The 25,589-nt window shown below is 34.0% G+C and overlaps 1 protein-coding gene across 1 annotated transcript in view; it reads right to left on the bottom strand.

The window, feature by feature from the left end:
* The window catches only part of LOC133543035 (phosphorylase b kinase regulatory subunit alpha, liver isoform-like), a 36,253-nt gene extending 11,782 nt beyond the window's left edge, over positions 1–24,471 (bottom strand). The window contains exons 1-12 of the mRNA XM_061887399.1: positions 24,454–24,471; positions 20,377–20,484; positions 20,143–20,221; positions 19,895–20,058; positions 15,393–15,457; positions 14,984–15,129; positions 14,675–14,848; positions 5,353–5,459; positions 3,583–3,719; positions 3,365–3,518; positions 2,853–2,932; positions 1,640–1,718 (exon numbers count right to left, since the gene is read on the bottom strand). Of these exons, the coding sequence (XP_061743383.1) occupies positions 1,640–1,718; positions 2,853–2,932; positions 3,365–3,518; positions 3,583–3,719; positions 5,353–5,459; positions 14,675–14,848; positions 14,984–15,129; positions 15,393–15,457; positions 19,895–20,058; positions 20,143–20,221; positions 20,377–20,484; positions 24,454–24,471 (1,311 nt within the window). The remainder of the gene's footprint in view (positions 1–1,639; positions 1,719–2,852; positions 2,933–3,364; positions 3,519–3,582; positions 3,720–5,352; positions 5,460–14,674; positions 14,849–14,983; positions 15,130–15,392; positions 15,458–19,894; positions 20,059–20,142; positions 20,222–20,376; positions 20,485–24,453) is intronic.
* Between the last annotated feature and the right edge of the window lie 1,118 nt (positions 24,472–25,589).

Raw genomic sequence — 25,589 nt, 5'->3', positions numbered from 1 at the left:
ACACCACCATCTCCTGTACATATACATACATACTTTATACCAGGTACACCATGATCTCCTGTACATATACATACATACTTTATACCAGGTACACCATGATCTCCTGTACATATACATACATACTTTATACCAGGTACACCATGATCTCCTGTACATATACATACATACTTTATACCAGGTACAACACCATCTCCTGTACATATACATACATACTTTATACCAGGTACACCATGATCTCCTGTACATATACATACATACTTTATACCAGGTACAACACCATCTCCTGTACATATACATACATACTTTATACCAGATACAACACCATCTCCTGTACATATATATACATACATACATACTTTATACCAGGTACACCACCATCTCCTGTACATATACATACTTCATCACCAGGTACACCACCAACTCCTGTACATACATATACTTCATCACCAGGTACACCACCATCTCCTACACATATACATACATACTTCATCACCAGGTACACCACCATCTCCTGTACATATACATACATACTTTATACCAGGTACACCACCATCTCCTGTACATATACATACATACTTTATACCAGGTACACCACCATCTCCTCTACATACATATACATACTTCATCACCAGGTACACCACCACCAATACATACATATATGATGTAGTATAAGTACATATATGATGTAGTATGAATACATATGTGATGTACAATAAGTACATGTGTGTTGTAGTATGAATACATATGTGATGTAGTATGAGTACATAAGTGATGTAGTATGAATTCATGTGTGATGTAGTATGAATACATGTGATGTAGTATAAATACATGTGATGTAGTATGAATACATGTGATGTAGTACAAATACATATGTGATGTAGTATGAGTACATATGTGATGTAGTATGAATACATGTGTGATGTAGTATGAATTAGTGTGTGATGTTGTATAAGTACATGTGTGATGTAGTATGAATACATATGTAATGTAGTATAAGTACATGTTTGATGTAGTATGAATACATGTGATGTAGTATAAATACATGTGATGTAGTATGAATACATGTGTGATGTAGTATAAGTACATATGTGATGTAGTATGAATACATATGTGATGTAGTATAAGTACATGTGTGATGTAGTATGAATACATATGTGATGTAGTATAAGTACATGTTTGATGTAGTATGAATACATATGTGATGTAGTATAAGTACATGTGTGATGTAGTATGAATACATATGTGATGTAGTATAAGTACATGTGTGATGTAGTATGAATACATATGTAATGTATTATAAACATGTTTGATGTAGTATGAATACGTGTGATGTAGTATAAATACATGTGATGTAGTATGAATACATGTGTGATGTAGTATAAGTACATGTGTGATTTAGTATGAATACATATGTGATGTAGTATAAGTACATGTTTGATGTAGTATGAATACATATGTGATGTAGTATAAGTACATGTTTGATGTAGTATGAATACATATGTGATGTAGTATGAATACATATGTGATGTAGTAAAAGTACATATGTGATGTAGTATGAATAGATATGTGATGTAATTTGAATACATATGTGATGTAGTATAAGTACATATATGATGTAGTATGAATAGATATATTCAACCTGAGTGAGGACAGCAACACTGATGTCTTGACCGCTGACTTCATAGATCAGATTGTTGAGCTCCTCAGGAGGAAGAGGACTACACAACAACAAAACAACACACAAGTAAGTGAAAGAACGTGTTGTGACCTACTAACAATGTTTATGACTTACACTGTGAACTACTAACCATGTTTATGACTTACACTGTGAACTACTAACCATGTTTATGACTTACACTGTGAACTACTAACCATGTTTATGACTTACACTGTGAACTACTAACCATGTTTATGACTTACACTGTGAACTACTAACCATGTTTATGACTTACACTGTGAAATACTAACGATGTTTATGACTTACACTGTGAACTACTAACCATGTTTATGACTTACACTGTGACATACTAACAATGTTTATGACTTACACTGTGACCTACTAACCATGTTTATGACTTACACTGTGAACTACTAACCATGGTTATGACTTACACTGTGACCTACTAACGATGTTTATGACTTACACTGACCTACTAACGATGTTTATGACTTACACTGACCTACTAACGATGTTTATGACTCACTTTGTGAACTACTAACGATGTTTATGATTTGCACTGTGACCTACTACCAATGTTTATGAGTTACACTGAACTACCAACGATGTTTATGACTTACACTGAACTACTAATAATGTTTATGACTTACACTGTGTGAACTACTTAAGTACGATGTTTGACTTACACTGTGACCTACTAACGATGTTTGTGACTTACACTGTGAACTACTAGTAATGTTTATGACTTACAGTGTGTGAACTACTTACGATGTTTATGACTTACACTGTGACCTACTAACGATGTTTATGACTTACACTGTGACCTACACTGTGACCTACTAACGATGTTTATGACTTACACTGTGACCTACTAACAATGTTTATGACTTACACTGACCTACTAACGATGTTTATGACTTACCTTGACCTACTAACGATGTTTATGACTCACTTTGTGAACTACTAACGATGTTTATGATTTGCACTGTGACCTACAACCAATGTTTATGAGTTACACTGAACTACCAACGATGTTTATGACTTACACTGAACTACTAATAATGTTTATGACTTACACTGTGAACTACTAGTAATGTTTATGACTTACAGTGTGTGAACTACTTACGATGTTTATGACTTACACTGTGAACTACTAACAATGTTTATGACTTACACTGTAATGACTTTCTCTCTGGGCTCAGGAGGAAGACCGACTGTTATCTGCTTGTGGTGAGAAATAAGGTCCGTGCAAGCCTACACACACACACACACACACACACACACACACACACACACACACACACACACACACACACACACAGTTAATTGAAAACAGTGTCCTACAATGTGCAGTATTCTGGTTAGCCACTAGAGGGGACTATAACATTTAAACGTGTCCTTTTCTATTCTCATGAAGTTTATTTTGCAACCAAATGAAAATCCTTGGATTTTGATGCAAAATAAACTTCATGATATGATTCTAACATGTGCATATGATTCTAACATATATGTGTATATATATATATATATATATATATATATAGTGTTGACAGTAATAAATGTTGCCATTCATAAGTGTTTATATGAATAAATAATTGATAATCAGAAGTGTTTACAGTCCTAAATGATTGACAGTGTTTATAAATGATATGTTATCATGAGTAATGAATGAGAGTAGTGACTCACCTCAGAGAGGACCTCCACTCTCTTGCGTAATATTCCAGAAATGTATCTGATGAGCGCCCACTCCTTGCACGCTCCTGCCTGCACGTAAAGTTCCTCCAGCAGCACTCGCACGCTCACACTCGCACCTGGCAAGTCCACCGGCCAATCAGCTCCTCTGTTGTTAGCAGGCACAGCGTCACACATATTGTCGTTATTGTTGTTGTTGTGGTGGTGCTTACTTCATGACGTAGAGGACATAAAGAATGTCTGCTTGGTCCTGCAGAGAAGGACATTCCTTCAGTTGCTGCACCAAACTGCCAAAGTCTGTCTTTCCTTCTGCGTCTTTAGGCAGGTGAAGATCTGCAGCACTGACAGCCTTCAGAGGGAAACACAACCTTCAAACTCACCTTCTAACATGAAATAAAACATTTAAAACATAATTAAAACATTCAAACATGTAACAGAACATTCACACACGAAAGGAACCATTTAAACAATAAACAGAACATTTAAACATTAAATAAAACATTCCAAAATTGAATAGAACATTCAAACATTAAGTAGAACATTTAAACAAGAAATACAACATTCACACATGAAACAGAACTTTTAAACAGAACTTTTAACCATGAAACAGAAAATTCAAACATTAAATATAAGTTTTAAACATGAAATAGAACATTCACACATGAAATATAAAATTTAAACATGTAATACAACATTCACATGTGAAACAGAACATTTAAACATGAAACAGAACATTCAAACATTAAATAGAACATTCACACATTAAACAACTTTTAAACATAAAACAGGACATTCAAACATTAAATAGAACATTCAAACATGAAACAGAACATTTAAACATTAAATAGAACTTTTAAAAATGAAATACAACATTCACACATGAAAGAGAATATTTAAACATGAAATAGAACATTCACACATAAAATAAAACATTTCAACAGAACATTAATAACAGAACATTTACATTGAAACAGAACATTCACACATGAAACAGAACATTCACTCATGAAACAGACCATTCACACATGAAACAGAATATTTAAAAAGAGCATTCACACATAAAACGGAATATTTAAACATGAAATAGAACATTCACACATAATATAGAACATTTCAACAGACTATTCATAACAGAACATTTACATATGAAACTGAACATTCACACATGAAACACAACATGTAAACAGAACATTCACTCGTGAAACAGAACATGTAAATAGAACGTTCACACATGAAACAGAATATGTAAATAGAGCATTCACACATGAAATAGAAAATTCACACATGAAAAAGAAGATGTAATAGAGCATTCACAAATGAAACAGATGTAAACAGACCATTCACACATGAAACAGAAGATGTAAACAGAGCATTCACACATGAAACAGAACATTCACACATGAAACAGAAGATGTAAACAGAACATGAATTGATTAACGTGGACCCCGACTTAAACAAGTTGAAAAACTTATTGGGGTGTTACCATTTAGTGGTCAATTGTATGGAATATGTACTGTACTGTGCAATCTACTAATAAAAGCATAAATCAATCAACATTCACAAATGAAACAGAACATGTAAATAGAACAATCACACATGAAATAGAACATTCACACATGAAACTGAACATTCACACATGAAACAGAAGATGTGAACAGAACATTCACACATGAAACAGAACATGTTAACAGAACATTCACACATGAAACAGAAGATGTAAACAGAACATTCACACATGAAAAAGAACATTCACACGTGAAAAAGAAGATGTAAACAGAACATTCACACATGAAACAGAAGATGTAAACAGAACATTCACAAATAAAACAGAACATGTAAATGGAACAATCACACATGAAATAAAACATTCACACATGAAACAGAACATTCCCACATGAAAGAGAAGATGTAAACAAAACACTCCCACGTGAGAGGGAAGATGTAACGAGAACATTCCCACAGGAAGTGTGAGCTGGTAGTACTTGTGCAGTCCTGGCAGCAGCATGGAGGTGGTGAGGGAGTGGTAGAAGGTTGAGAGACTTGCGATGTTTGCTCATGAGCGGAGTGACAGGAAGAAACATGGACGACTCTGAAAAATAGCAATATTGTCTTTTTGGAGACTAAAGTACATCATATTCCAACACACAATCATACTACATGATATCACATCATCATGATACATATATGTACTACATGGTATCACATCATCATGATACATATATGTACTACATGATATCACATCATCATGATACATATATGTACTACATGATATCACATCATCATGATACATATATGTACTACATGATATCACATCAACATGATACGTATATGTACTACATGGTCTCACGTCATCATGATACATATATGTACTACATGCTGTCACATCATCATGATACATATATGTACTACATGGTATCACATCATCATGATACATATATGTACTACATGATATCACATCATAATGATACGTATATGTACTACATGCTATCACATCATCATGATACATATATGTACTACATGCTGTCACATCATCATGATACATATATGTACTACATGATTTCACATCATCATGATACATATATGTACTACATGATATCACGCCATCATGATACATATATGTACTACATGATATCACATCATCATGATACATATATGTACTAAATGATATCACATCATAATGATACGTATATGTACTACATGCTATCACATCATCATGATACATATATGTACTACATGATATCACATCATCATGATACATATATGTACTACATGGTAACACATCATCATGATACATATATGTACTACATGATATCACATCATCATGATAAAAATATGTACTACATGGTAACACGTCATGATACATATATGTACTACATGATTTCACATCATCATGATACATATATGTACTACATGATATCACATCATCATGATACATATATGTACTACATGATATCACATCATCATGATACATATATGTACTACATGATTTCACATCATCATGATACATATATGTACTACATGATATCACACCATCATGATACATATATGTACTACATGATATCACATCATCATGATACATATATGTACTAAATGATATCACATCATCATGATACATATATGTACTACATGCTATCACATCATCATGATACATATATGTACTACATGATATCACATCATCATGATACATATATGTACTACATGATATCACATCATCATGATACATATATGTACTACATGATATCACATCAACATGATACGTATATGTACTACATGGTCTCACATCATCATGATACATATATGTACTACATGCTGTCACATCATCATGATACATATATGTACTACATGATTTCACATCATCATGATACATATATGTACTACATGATATCACATCATCATGATACATATATGTACTACATGATATCACATCATCATGATACATATATGTACTACATGATTTCACATCATCATGATACATATATGTACTACATGATATCACACCATCATGATACATATATGTACTACATGATATCACATCATCATGATACATATATGTACTAAATGATATCACATCATGATACGTATATGTACTACATGCTATCACATCATCATGATACATATATGTACTACATGATATCACATCATCATGATACATATATGTACTACATGGTAACACATCATCATGATACATATATGTACTACATGATATCACATCATCATGATACAAATATGTACTACATGGTAACACGTCATCATGATACATATATGTACTACATGGTATCACATCATCATGATACATATATTACTACATGGTATCACATCATCATGATACATATATGTACTACATGATATCACATCATGATACATATATGTACTAAATGATATATCATCATGATACATATATGTACTACATGATATCACATCATGATACATATATGTACTACATGATATCACATCATGATACATATATGTACTACAATGTATCACATCATGATACATATATGTACTACATGCTATCACATCATCATGATACATATATGTACTACATGATATCACATCATCATGATACATATATGTACTACATGGTATCACATCATCATGATACAAATATGTACTACATGGTAACACATAATCATGATACATATATGTACTACATGATATCACATCATCATGATACATACATTTACTACATTGTATCACAGCATCATGATACAGATATGTACTACATGGTATCACATCATCATGATACATATATGTATTACATGCTATCACGTCATCATGATACATATATGTACTACATGGTATCACATAATCATGATACATATATGTACTACATGGTATCACATCATCATGATACATATATTAGTACATGGTATCACATCATCATGATACATATATGTACTACATGCTATCACATCACCATGATACATATATGTACTACATGATATCACATCATCATGATACATATATGTACTAAATGATATCATATCATCATGATACATATATGTACTACATGATTTCACATCATCATGATACATATATGTACTACATGCTGTCACATCATCATGATACATATATGTACTACATGATTTCACATCATCATGATACATATATGTACTACATGATATCACATCATCATGATACATATATGTACTACATGATATCACATCATCATGATACATATATGTACTACATGATTTCACATCATCATGATACATATATGTACTACATGATATCACACCATCATGATACATATATGTACTACATGATATCACATCATCATGATACATATATGTACTAAATGATATCACATCATAATGATACGTATATGTACTACATGCTATCACATCATCATGATACATATATGTACTACATGATATCACATCATCATGATACATATATGTACTACATGGTAACACATCATCATGATACATATATGTACTACATGATATCACATCATCATGATACAAATATGTACTACATGGTAACACGTCATCATGATACATATATGTACTACATGGTATCACATCATCATGATACATATATTACTACATGGTATCACATCATCATGACACATATATGTACTAAATGCTATCACATCACCATGATACATATATGTACTACATGATATCACATCATGATACATATATGTACTAAATGATATATCATCATGATACATATATGTACTACATGATATCACATCATGATACATATATGTACTACATGATATCACATCATCATGATACATATATGTACTACAATGTATCACATCATGATACATATATGTACTACATGCTATCACATCATCATGATACATATATGTACTACATGATATCACATCATCATGATACATATATGTACTACATGGTATCACATCATCATGATACAAATATGTACTACATGGTAACACATAATCATGATACATATATGTACTACATGATATCACATCATCATGATACATACATTTACTACATTGTATCACAGCATCATGATACATATATGTACTACATGGTATCACATCATCATGATACATATATGTATTACATGCTATCACGTCATCATGATACATATATGTACTACATGGTATCACATAATCATGATACATATATGTACTACATGGTATCACATCATCATGATACATATATTAGTACATGGTATCACATCATCATGATACATATATGTACTACATGATATCACATCACCATGATACATATATGTACTACATGATATCACATCATCATGATACATATGTACTAAATGATATCATATCATCATGATACATATATGTACTACATGATATCACATCATGATACATATATGTACTACATGATATCACATCATCATGATACATATATGTACTACAATGTATCACATCATGATACATATATGTACTACATGATATCACATCATCATGATACATATATGTACTACATGATATCACATCATCATGATACATATATGTAATACATGCTATCACATCATCATGATACATATATGTACTACAATGTATCACATCATGATACATATATGTACTACATGCTATCACATCATCATGATACATATATGTACTAAATGATATCACATCATCATGATACATATGTACTACATGCTATCACATCATCATGATACATATATGTACTACATGCTATCACATCATCATGATACATATATGTACTACATGCTATCACATCATCATGATACATATATGTACTACATGCTATCACATCATCATGATACATATATGTACTACATGCTATCACGTCATCATGATACATATATGTACTACATGATATCACATCATCATGATACATATATGTACTACAATGTATCACATCATGATACATATATGTACTACATGCTATCACATCATCATGATACATATATGTACTACAATGTATCACATCATGATACATATATGTACTACATGCTATCACATCATCATGATACATATATGTACTAAATGATATCACATCATCATGATACATATGTACTACATGCTATCACATCATCATGATACATATATGTACTACATGATTTCACATCATCATGATACATATGTACTAAATGATATCATATCATCATGATACATATATGTACTACATGATATCACATCATGATACATATATGTACTACATGATATCACATCATCATGATACATATATGTACTACAATGTATCACATCATGATACATATATGTACTACATGATATCACATCATCATGATACATATATGTACTACATGACATCACATCATCATGATACATATATGTACTACAATGTATCACATCATGATACATATATGTACTACATGCTATCACATCATCATGATACATATATGTACTACAATGTATCACATCATGATACATATATGTACTACATGCTATCACATCATCATGATACATATATGTACTAAATGATATCACATCATCATGATACATATGTACTACATGCTATCACATCATCATGATACATATATGTACTACATGCTATCACATCATCATGATACATATATGTACTACATGCTATCACGTCATCATGATACATATATGTACTACATGATATCACATCATCATGATACATATATGTACTACAATGTATCACATCATGATACATATATGTACTACATGCTATCACATCATCATGATACATATATGTACTACATGATATCACATCATCATGATACATATATGTACTACATGATATCACATCATCATGATACATATATGTACTACAATGTATCACATCATGATACATATATGTAATACATGCTATCACATCATCATGATACATATATGTACTACAATGTATCACATCATGATACATATATGTACTACATGCTATCACATCATCATGATACATATATGTACTAAATGATATCACATCATCATGATACATATGTACTACATGCTATCACATCATCATGATACATATATGTACTACATGATTTCACATCATCATGATACATATATGTACTACATGATATCACATCATCATGATACATATATGTACTACATGATATCACATCATCATGATACATATATGTACTACATGATTTCACATCATCATGATACATATATGTACTACATGATATCACACCATCATGATACATATATGTACTACATGATATCACATCATCATGATACATATATGTACTAAATGATATCACATCATAATGATACGTATATGTACTACATGCTATCACATCATCATGATACATATATGTACTACATGATATCACATCATCATGATACATATATGTACTACATGGTAACACATCATCATGATACATATATGTACTACATGATATCACATCATCATGATACAAATATGTACTACATGGTAACACGTCATCATGATACATATATGTACTACATGGTATCACATCATCATGATACATATATTACTACATGGTATCACATCATCATGACACATATATGTACTAAATGCTATCACATCACCATGATACATATATGTACTACATGATATCACATCATGATACATATATGTACTAAATGATATATCATCATGATACATATATGTACTACATGATATCACATCATGATACATATATGTACTACATGATATCACATCATCATGATACATATATGTACTACAATGTATCACATCATGATACATATATGTACTACATGCTATCACATCATCATGATACATATATGTACTACATGATATCACATCATCATGATACATATATGTACTACATGGTATCACATCATCATGATACAAATATGTACTACATGGTAACACATAATCATGATACATATATGTACTACATGATATCACATCATCATGATACATACATTTACTACATTGTATCACAGCATCATGATACATATATGTACTACATGGTATCACATCATCATGATACATATATGTATTACATGCTATCACGTCATCATGATACATATATGTACTACATGGTATCACATAATCATGATACATATATGTACTACATGGTATCACATAATCATGATACATATATGTACTACATGGTATCACATCATCATGATACATATATTAGTACATGGTATCACATCATCATGATACATATATGTACTACATGCTATCACATCACCATGATACATATATGTACTACATGATATCACATCATCATGATACATATGTACTAAATGATATCATATCATCATGATACATATATGTACTACATGATATCACATCATCATGATACATATATGTACTACAATGTATCACATCATGATACATATATGTACTACATGATATCACATCATCATGATACATATATGTACTACATGATATCACATCATCATGATACATATATGTACTACAATGTATCACATCATGATACATATATGTACTACATGCTATCACATCATCATGATACATATATGTACTACAATGTATCACATCATGATACATATATGTACTACATGCTATCACATCATCATGATACATATATGTACTAAATGATATCACATCATCATGATACATATGTACTACATGCTATCACATCATCATGATACATATATGTACTACATGATTTCACATCATCATGATACATATATGTACTACATGCTGTCACATCATCATGATACATATATGTACTACATGATTTCACATCATCATGATACATATATGTACTACATGATATCACATCATCATGATACATATATGTACTACATGATATCACATCATCATGATACATATATGTACTACATGATTTCACATCATCATGATACATATATGTACTACATGATATCACACCATCATGATACATATATGTACTACATGATATCACATCATCATGATACATATATGTACTAAATGATATCACATCATAATGATACGTATATGTACTACATGCTATCACATCATCATGATACATATATGTACTACATGATATCACATCATCATGATACATATATGTACTACATGGTAACACATCATCATGATACATATATGTACTACATGATATCACATCATCATGATACAAATATGTACTACATGGTAACACGTCATCATGATACATATATGTACTACATGGTATCACATCATCATGATACATATATTACTACATGGTATCACATCATCATGACACATATATGTACTAAATGCTATCACATCACCATGATACATATATGTACTACATGATATCACATCATGATACATATATGTACTAAATGATATATCATCATGATACATATATGTACTACATGATATCACATCATGATACATATATGTACTACATGATATCACATCATCATGATACATATATGTACTACAATGTATCACATCATGATACATATATGTACTACATGCTATCACATCATCATGATACATATATGTACTACATGATATCACATCATCATGATACATATATGTACTACATGGTATCACATCATCATGATACAAATATGTACTACATGGTAACACATAATCATGATACATATATGTACTACATGATATCACATCATCATGATACATACATTTACTACATTGTATCACAGCATCATGATACATATATGTACTACATGGTATCACATCATCATGATACATATATGTATTACATGCTATCACGTCATCATGATACATATATGTACTACATGGTATCACATAATCATGATACATATATGTACTACATGGTATCACATAATCATGATACATATATGTACTACATGGTATCACATCATCATGATACATATATTAGTACATGGTATCACATCATCATGATACATATATGTACTACATGCTATCACATCACCATGATACATATATGTACTACATGATATCACATCATCATGATACATATGTACTAAATGATATCATATCATCATGATACATATATGTACTACATGATATCACATCATCATGATACATATATGTACTACAATGTATCACATCATGATACATATATGTACTACATGATATCACATCATCATGATACATATATGTACTACATGATATCACATCATCATGATACATATATGTACTACAATGTATCACATCATGATACATATATGTACTACATGCTATCACATCATCATGATACATATATGTACTACAATGTATCACATCATGATACATATATGTACTACATGCTATCACATCATCATGATACATATATGTACTAAATGATATCACATCATCATGATACATATGTACTACATGCTATCACATCATCATGATACATATATGTACTACAATGTATCACATCATGATACATATATGTACTACATGATATCACATCATCATGATACATATATGTACTACATGCTATCACATCATCATGATACATATATGTACTACATGCTATCACATCATCATGATACATATATGTACTACATGCTATCACGTCATCATGATACATATATGTACTACATGGTATCACATCATCATGATACATATATGTACTACATGGTATCACATCATCATGATACATATATGTACTACATGGTATCACATCACCATGATACATATATGTACTACATGGTATCACATCATCATGATACATACATGTACTGCATGATATCACATCATCATGATACATATATGTACTACATGGTATCACATAATCATGATACATATATGTACTACATGGTATCACATCATCATGATACATATATGTACTACATGATATCACATCATCGTGATACATATATGTACTGACTATTGCAACACATTTACTTTGTAATGCAACTCAATGTTGTGTAAATATCATCCTTCATAATCACACTTCTCTATTATGTGTGTTTGTGTGTGTGTGTGTGTGTGTGTGTGTGTGTGTGTGTGTGTGTAGTAGTAGTAGACCTACTGGGCATGTGCAGACCCTGCACCTGCGCCACAAAGGACAGGATATCTCTGGTTGTGTGTTGAGCAGTGAAGACGTGCTGCTGCCCCCTCTGGATGGGAGGAAGATGACAGGTGCTGGCAGTGCTGTGGAGCAGCTGAGTCAGGTACTCATCAAACACGTCCTTGGGGGAGGAGTCTACAACCACAAACCTCATATTCACCTGTAACATCCATTACTCCTTTATTCACCTGTAACATTCACTACTCCTTTATTCACCTGTAACATTCATAACTGCTTCACAGTACAACATGTAAGAGTAGTACTTCCTACCTGAAGGCCGGCACAGACAATATTCTTCTCCATAGTCTTGCTCTTCTTCCTGGTCCAGTACCAAGTCCTCACTTTCTTCATCCAGGAAGCTGAGGTGCGTGTGAAAGGAGGTCGTTTGGAGGTCACACAGCTGCGACATCTCCACCCTGAAACATTCACCATCTTCAATATTTCACATTCATTTCACTTTTTCATTCACATTTATTCCAACATATTCTGCACATCCACCAAGAGATGGTACTCAGTTGAATCATTCAATCAACTTATAAATAATAGGTTATAAAAAAAAATAAAAGTTCTAAACAATAACAAATTATAATCAATAACAAGTTATGGTCAATAATAACAAGTTATAGTCAATAACACAAGATGTAGTCAATAAGAACAAGTTGTAATCAATAATCATCACCTAGCTCCAGCAAAGTATCCATCCTGCAGCTTGCTGATTGTTGCTAGGATACAAGGATCAAATCCCTGCCAGGTTCACTGGTAACTATGAAAACTCTGGCAGCAAGAGTAAATGTTTTATATTATAGCTCACTGAGACAGGTTCGCGATTAAATATGTCATTGGGGCCCGAAATCTGTCCTTAAGAAGACCAAGAATAGCTGAATGGTTAAACAGCTAGCTCCCAATCAAAGGGTCCTGGGTTCAATCCCAGTCAGGTCCATCGGCTTGCCAAGCCAAGGGGTGTGGGGTGGTGGACAATGTGGGGGTGCATCACCTCCCCCACACAAAGTAAAGCTAAGTGGTAGCTGGTTCATTAACTTATAGTTAAAAAGGTAAGTATGGGTAATAATAATAATAAATAGTCTATAGTCCAAAAGTCTAAGGGTAATTTCGGGGGTTAGCTCCTCCTGAGGCTAAAGTTGGTAAGTGTACCGTCGGTAATTCCTGGCTGGGATGGGTGGGAATAGGAACATGAATAATTAATCAGTGTGAGTGTTGACCAATCAGCTCTCCTCGGTCTGACCAACAATTAGTCAATTAGTTAATAAAAAAAAGTAACAATAAGTACAACAAATTGGAATAATTGAAGAGAGAAAAAATTCAAATTGGATAATGAAAAACAAAAGAAGAATAATTGGGTGGACAAATCCTCCTGACTAGTGCAATTGAATAATAAAAAATATAAAGTATAATTTTAATAAATGATATGCAATTAACTTTTCTTAATAGTGTTTTTAATATTATCCATCTTTTTATTCATCCAATCTTTTTTTTTCTTTTTTCAATTGAAATTTTTTCTCTCTTCAATTATTCCAATTTGTTGTACTTATTGTTACTTTTTTTTTTATTATTAACTAATTGACTAATTGTTGGTCAGACCGAGGAGAGCTGATTGGTCAACACTCACACTGATTAATTATTCATGTTCCTATTCCCACCCATCCCAGCCAGGAATTACCGACGGTACACTTACCAACTTTAGCCTCAGGAGGAGCTAACCCCCGAGGTTACCCTTAGACTTTTGGACTACGGACTATTTATTATTATTATTACCCATACTTACCTTTTTAACTATAAGTTAATTAACCAACTACCACTTAACTTAACTTTGTGTGGGGGAGGTGATGCACCCCCACATTGTCCACCACCCCACACCCCTTTTTGTGCCGGTATCCCCACTCCTGCTTTCTTTGGCTTGGCAAGCCGATCGACCTGACTGGGATTGAACCCAGGACCCTTTGATTGGGAGCTAGATGTTTAACCATTCAGCTATTCTCGGTCTTCTTAAGGACAGATTTCGGGCCCCAATGACATATTCAATTGATAACCTGTCTCAGTAAACTATGATACAAAACAATAGTTTTCCTAGTTGCCCATCAACTTGCCTGGGATTTGAACCCAGTGCCCTTTGATTGGGAGTTAGGAGCTTTAACCATTCAGCTATCCCTGGTCTTCTTTAGACAAGATTTCGGGCCCCAATGACATATTTAATCGCGAACCTGTCTCAGTGAGCTATAATATAAAACATTTCCACTTGCTGCCGGAGTTTTCATAGTTACCAGTGAACCTGGCAGGGATTTGATCCTTGCACTCTTGGATTGGGAGCCAGCTACTGTAACCACTCAGCTATCCTTAGTCTTCTTAGAGGAAGATTTCGGGCCCCAATGACATATTTAATTGAGCACCTGTCTCACTACTGAAAAAGAAACACTGAGTCCTCACAGAGATTTGAACCCAGTTCCCCTTGCTTGGCGGTCAACAGTACTAACCACTCAGCTGTCCTGGGTCTTATTAGGCTGTGAATTCGGGGCCCTAATGACAAATGTCATCAAGGACTTCTTTCTCTCTCGTTTGACCAAAACTAATGGAGAGGAAGTACTAGCAGACATTCCATGCAGTGTAGACCGACATAAATCCCAGCCAGAGTTAAATTGCTCTCACTACTGATGTTTGGACAAGTGTAGCCTACCTTGGCAATACATGCCACTACATTGGAGACTCCAATATGAAGTCAATCCCCCTTACCACCATGCCACTAGAGGAAATGTTAGAAATGTAGTTTGTCTCTTTTATCCGATTATTAATCGATTAATCGAAGTAATAATCCACGATTAATTCATTATCAAATTAATCGTTAGTTGCAACCCCAATATATATATATATATATATATATATATATATATATATATATATATATATATATACCTAGCTTTATGGTGATTAACAGGTAGGTAAAGACGTACCTTTATGGTGATTAACAGGTAGGTAAAGACGTACCTTTATGGTGATTAACAGGTAGGTAAAGACCTACCTTTATGGTGATTAACAGGTAGGTAAAGACCTAACTTTATGGTGATGAGCAGGTAGGTAAAGACCTACCTTTATGGTGATGAGCAGGTAGGTAAAGACCTACCTTTATGGTGATGACCAGGTAGGTGAAGACCTACCTTTGTGGTGATGACCAGGTAGATGAAGACATACCTTTATGGTGATTAACAGGTAGGTAAAGACCTACCTTTATGGTGATTAACAGGTAGGTAAACACCTACCTTTGTGGTGATGACCAGGTAGGTAAAGACCTACCTTTGTGGTGATTAACAGGTAGGTAAAGACCTACCTTTATGGTGATGACCAGGTAGGTAAAGACCTACCTTTATGGTGATGACCAGGTAGGTGAAGACGTACCTTTATGGTGATGACCAGGTAGGTAAAGACCTACCTTTGTGGTGATGAGCAGGTAGGTAAAGACCTACTTTTATGGTGATGACCAGGTAGGTGAAGTCCTACCTTTATGGTGATTAACAGGTAGGTAAAGACCTACCTTTGTGGTGATGACCAGGTAGGTGAAGACGTACCTTTGTGGTGATTAACAGGTAGATGAAAACATACCTTTATGGTGATTAACAGGTAGGTAAAGACCTACCTTTATGGTGATTAACAGGTAGGTAAAGACCTACCTTTATGATGATTAACAGGTAGGTAAAGACGTACCTTTATGGTGATTAACAGGTAGGTAAAGACGTACCTTTATGGTGATGACCAGATAGGTAAAGACCTACCTTTATGGTGATGACCAGGTAGGTGAAGACCTACCATTATGGTGATTAACAGGTAGGTAAAGACGTACCTTTATGATGATTAACAGGTAGGTAAAGACGTACCTTTATGGTGATGAGCAGGTAGGTGAAGACCTATCTTTATGGTGATTAACAGGTAGGTAAAGACGTACCTTTATGATGATTAACAGGTAGGTAAAGACGTACCTTTATGGTGATGAGCAGGTAGGTGAAGACGTACCTTTATGGTGATTAACAGGTAGGTGAAGACGTACCTTTGTGGTGATTAACAGGTAGGTAAAGACCTACCTTTGTGGTGATTAACAGGTAGGTAAAGACGTACCTTTATGGTGATGACCAGGTAGGTGAAGACCTCCCTTTGTGGTGATGACCAGGTTAGGTGAAGACCTACCTTTGTGGTGATTAACAGGTAGGTAAAGACCTACCTTTGTGGTAATTAACAGGTAGGTAAAGACGTACCTTTATGGTGATTAACAGGTAGGTAAAGACGTACCTTTATGGTGATTAACAGGTAGGTAAAGACGTACCTTTATGGTGATGACCAGGTAGGTGAAGACCTCCCTTTGTGGTGATGACCAGGTTAGGTGAAGACCTACCTTTGTGGTGATTAACAGGTAGGTAAAGACCTACCTTTGTGGTAATTAACAGGTAGGTAAAGACGTACCTTTATGGTGATTAACAGGTAGGTAAAGACGTACCTTTATGGTGATTAACAGGTAGATGAAGACCTACCTTTGTGGTGATTAACAGGTAGGTGAAGACCTACCTTTGTGGTGATGACCAGGTCGGTGAAGACCTACCTTTGTGGTGATTAACAGGTAGGTAAAGACGTACCTTTATGGTGATGACCAGGTAGGTGAAGACCTCCCTTTGTGGTGATGACCAGGTTAGGTGAAGACCTACCTTTGTGGTGATTAACAGGTAGGTAAAGACCTACCTTTGTGGTAATTAACAGGTAGGTAAAGACGTACCTTTATGGTGATTAACAGGTAGATGAAGACCTACCTTTGTGGTGATTAACAGGTAGGTGAAGACCTACCTTTGTGGTGATGACCAGGTCGGTGAAGACCTACCTTTATGGTGATTAACAGGTAGGTAAAGACCTACCTTTGTGGTGATGAGCAGGTAGGTAAAGACCTACATTTATGGTGATGAGCAGGTAGGTAAAGACCTACCTTTATGGTGATGAACAGGTAGGTGAAGACCTACCTTTATGGTGATGAACAGGTAGGTGAAGACCTACCTTTGTGGTGATGACCAGGTCGGTGAAGACCTACCTTTATGGTGATTAACAGGTAGGTAAAGACCTACCTTTGTGGTGATGAGCAGGTAGGTAAAGACCTACCTTTATGGTGATGAGCAGGTAGGTAAAGACCTACCTTTATGGTGATGAACAGGTAGGTGAAGACCTACCTAGTCTGACGTAGACGTGACTGAGGATGCGTGCAGGTAAGACTCTGATAGGATGGACATCACACAACATCTGCACCTTCACGCCGTGATCACTCAGAACCTTCTGGATCTTCTCACACTCTGCTAACACGCACACTGACAGCAACACATGTTTGTATCAGCCTCCATCGCCACGGCAACACAATGTTGACATCACCATGGCAACACATAAATGACTACCTTGGACCACAACATCTGGCTTCAGACACGTGGAGAAGCGGCGGTTTAGAGGATCCATCTCACCTGGAGCCAGGAAGCCCTGACAACACACACACACACACCTTTGGTCTACCTGTGTGTGTCTGTATGAGCGTGTGTGTGTGTGTGTGTGTGTGTGTGTGTGTGTGTGTGTGTGTGTGTGTGTGCGTGTGTGTGTGTGTGCGTGTGTGTGTGTGTGTGTGTGTGTGTGTGTACCTCAGCAAGAAGACAGGCGAGGATGTAGAGAGATTGTCCCCACATGTGAGGAACCTGACCTCCTGCCACTCTGTCCACTGTGTGGGGCTGACAGTACTCCTCCTCCACCTGACACCACACACACACACACACACACACACATACATAATATATAATGATTTTAAAGATAATCAGTAGATAAATGATCATAAACATGAGATAGGATCACACCTGGACTTGTGTCCTTCAACTGTAAGACTGAATAATAAGAAGTTATAAATCATACAGAAGAGAGCAGCAAGACTGATTGAATGTGAACATTACAGCATGAGAGATGAATACATGAGAGATGAATGAATAACATAATGATGATGGTTTAGATCTATGTAACACTGTATGTATTTATGTATGATACATTATGCAGTGGGACATGGATTTCATCTATTTACTGCAATACTACTGCATTATTACTGTAATACTACTGCATTATTACTGCAATACTACTGCATTATTACTGTAATACTACTGCATTATTACTGCAATACTACTGCATTATTACTGTAATACTACTGCATTATTACTGCAATACTACTGCATTATTACTGTAATACTACTGCATTATTACTGTAATACTGCTGCATTATTACTGCAATACTACTGCATTATTACTGTAATACTGCTGCATTATTACTGCAATACTACTGCATTATTACTGTAATACTGCTGCATTATTACTACATTATTACTGCAATACTGCTGCATTACTACTGTAATATCGCTGCATTATTACTGCATTATTACTGCAACACTACTGCATTATTGCTGCAATACTGCTACATTGTTACTGCAATACTGCTGCATTATTACTGCAATACTACTGCAATGCTACTGCATTATTGCTGCAATGCTACTGCATTATTACAGCAATACTGCTGCATTATTACTGCAATAGTACTGCATTACCACTGCATCATTACTGCAATACTACTGCATTATTACTGCAATGCTACTGCATTATTACTGCAATTCTACTGCATTATTACTGCAATACTATTGCATTATTGCTGCAATGCTACTGCATTATTACTGCAATACTATTGCATTATTACTGCAATGCTACTGCATTATTACTGCAATTCTACTGCATCATTACTGCAATACTACTGCATTATTACTGCAATTCTACTGCATCATTACTGCAATACTACTGCATTATTACTGCAATGCTACTGCATTATTACTGCAATTCTACTGCATTATTACTGCAATACTATTGCATTATTACTGCAATGCTACTGCATTATTACTGCAATTCTACTGCATTATTGGTGCAATACTGCTGCATTATTACTGCAATACTGCTGCATTATTACTGCAATCCTATTGCATTAATACTGCAATACTACTGCGATGCTACTGCATTATTACTGCAATACTGCTGCATTATTACTGCAATAGTACTGCATTACCACTGCATCAATACTGCAATACTACTGCATTTTTACTGCAATCCTATTGCATTATTACTGCAATACTACTGCACTGCTACTGCATTATTACTGCAATACTGCTGCATTATTACTGCAATACTACTACATTATTACTGCAATACTACTACATTATTACTGCAATACTACTAAATTATTACTGCAATAGTACTGCATCATTACTGCAATGTGCTGCATTATTACTGCATTATTACTGCAATACTACCGTATTATAACTGCAATACTACTGCATTTTTACTGCAATCCTATTGCATTATTACTGCAATACTACTGCAATGCTACTGCATTATTACTGCAATACTGCTGCATTATTGCTGCAATAGTACTGCATTACCACTGCATCATTACTGCAATGCTACTGCATTATTACTGTAATACTACTACATTATTACTGCAATACTACTACATTATTACTGCAATAGTACTGCATTACTACTGCATAATTACTGCAATGTACTGCATTATTACCGCAATACTACTACAATATTACTGCAATACTACTACATTATTACTGCAATAGTACTGCATTACTACTGCATCATTACTGCAATGTACTGCAATACTACTGCATTATAACTGCAATCCTATTGCATTATTACTGCAATACTACTGCATTATTACTGCAATGCTACTGCATTATTACTGCAATTCTACTGCATTATTTGTGCAATACTACTGCATTATTACTGCAATGCTACTGCATTATTGCTGCAATACTATTGCATTATTACTGCAATACTACTGCATTATTACTGCAATACTATTGCATTATTCCTGCAATACTACTGCATTATTACTGCAATACTATTGCATTGTTACTGCAATACTATTGCATTACGACTGCAATGCTACTGCATTATTACTGCAATTCTACTGCATCATTACTGCAATGTACTGCATTATTACTGCAATGCTACTGCATTATTACTGCAATTCTACTGCATTATTACTGCAATACTATTGCATTATTACTGCAATGCTACTGCATTATTACTGCAATTCTACTGCATTATTGGTGCAATTCTGCTGCATTATTACTGCAATACTGCTGCATTATTACTGCAATACTAATGCATTATTACTGCAATAATACTGCATTATTACTGCAATACTGCTGCATTATTACTGCAATACTACTACATTATTACTGCATTACTAATGCATCATTACTGCAATGTGCTGCATTATTACTGCAATACTACTGCATTTTTACTGCAATCCTACTGCATTATTACTGCAATGCTACTGCATTATTACTGCAATACTGCTGCATTATTACTGCAATAGTACTGCATTACCACTGCATCATTGCTGCAATACTACTGCATTTTACTGCAATCCTATTGCATTATTACTGCAATACTACTGCACTGCTACTGCATTACTACTGCAATACTGCTGCATTATTACTGCATTATTACTGCATCATTACTGCAATGTACTGCATTATTACTGCAATACTGCTGCATTATTACTGCAATACTACTGTATTATAACTGCAATACTACTGCATTTTTACTGCAATCCTATTGCATTATTACTGCAATACTGCTGCATTATTACTGCAATACTACTGCATTATTACTGCAATTCTACTGCATTATTACTGCAACACTATTGCATTATTACTGCAATGCTACTGCAATTCTACTGCATTATTGGTGCAATACTGCTGCATTATTACTGCAATACTGCTGCATTATTACTGCAATACTAATGCATTATTACTGCAATACTGCTGCATTATTACTGCAATACTACTAGATTATTACTGCATTACTAATGCATCATTACTGCAATGTGCTGCATTATTACTGCAATACTACTGCATTTTTACTGCAATCCTATTGCATTATTACTGCAATACTACTGCAATGCTACTGCATTATTACTGCAATACTGCTGCATTATTACTGCAATAGTACTGCATTACCACTGCATCATTGCTGCAATACTACTGCATTTTACTGCAATACTACTGCACTGCTACTGCATTATTACTGCATTATTGCTGCAATACTACTACATTATTACTGCAATACTACTACATTATTACTGCAATACTGCTGCATCATTACTGCAATGTACTGCATTATTACTGCATCATTACTGCAATGTACTGCATTATTACTGCAATACTGCTGCATTATTACTGCAATACTACTGCATTATAACTGCAATACTACTGCATTTTTACTGCAATCCTATTGCATTATTACTGCAATGCTACTGCAATACTACTGCATTATTACTGCAATAGTACTGCATTACCACTGCATCATTACTGCAATGTACTGCATTATTACTGCATTATTACTGCAATTCTACTGCATTATTACTGCAATACTATTGCATTATTACTGCAATGCTACTGCATTATTACTGCAATTCTACTGCATTATTACTGCAATACTAATGCATTATTACTGCATTATTACTGCAATACTGCTGCATTATTACTGCAATACTACTACATTATTACTGCATTACTAATGCATCATTACTGCAATGTGCTGAATATTACTGCAATACTACTACATTATTACTGCATTACTAATGCATTATTACTGCATTACTAATGCATCATTACTGCAATGTGCTGCATCATTGCTGCAATACTACTGCATTTTTACTGCAATACTACTGCACTGCTACTGCATTATTACTGCAATACTGCTGCATTATTACTGCAATACTACTACATTATTACTGCAATACCACTACATTATTACTGCAATACTACTACATTATTACTGCAATGCAACTGCATTATTACTGCAATACTGCTGCATTATTACTGCAATAGTACTGCATCATTACTGCAATGTACTGCATTATTACTGCATCATTACTGCAATGTACTGCATTATTACTGTAATACTACTGCATTTTCACTGCAATCCTATTGCATTATTACTGCAATACTGCTGCAATGCTACTGCATTATTACTGCAATACTACTGCATTATTACAGAAATACTGCTGCATTATTACTGCAATTCTACTGCATCATTACTGCGATAATACTGCATTATTACTGCAATAATACTGCATTATTACTGCAATTCTACTGCATTATTAGTGCAATACTGCTGCATTATTACTGCAATACTACTGCATCATTACTGCGATAATACTGCATTATTACTGCAATACTACTGCATTATTACCGCAATTCTGCATTATTAGTGCAATACTGCTGCATTATTACTGCATTATTACTGCAATACTACTGCATTATTACTGCAATTCTACTGCATTATTAGTGCAATACTGCTGCATTATTAGTGCAATACTGCTGCATTATTACTGCAATACTACTGCATTATTAGTGCAATACTGCTGCATTATTACTGCAATACTACTGCATTATTACTGCAATTCTACTGCATTATTAGTGCAATACTGCTGCATTATTACTGCAATACTACTGCATTATTACTGCGATAATACTGCATTATTACTGCAATTCTACTGCATTATTACCGCAATTCTGCATTATTAGTGCAATACTGCTGCATTATTACTGCATTATTACTGCAATACTACTGCATTATTACTGCAATTCTACTGCATTATTAGTGCAATACTGCTGCATTATTACTGCAATACTGCTGCATTATTACTGCAATACTACTGCAAATAACATAAGAACAAGGATTTAAGATTTGATTTGTCCAACTGAAGACAACATGAACACATACATAATCCTTATTGAATGATGAC

This window comes from Nerophis ophidion, linkage group LG25 (genome assembly GCF_033978795.1).
Source record: "Nerophis ophidion isolate RoL-2023_Sa linkage group LG25, RoL_Noph_v1.0, whole genome shotgun sequence".
In the NCBI taxonomy this organism is placed as follows: Eukaryota; Metazoa; Chordata; class Actinopteri; order Syngnathiformes; family Syngnathidae; genus Nerophis; species Nerophis ophidion.
Note: the sequence above shows the minus strand (reverse complement) of the source record. Positions and strands in the feature narration are given on the sequence as shown.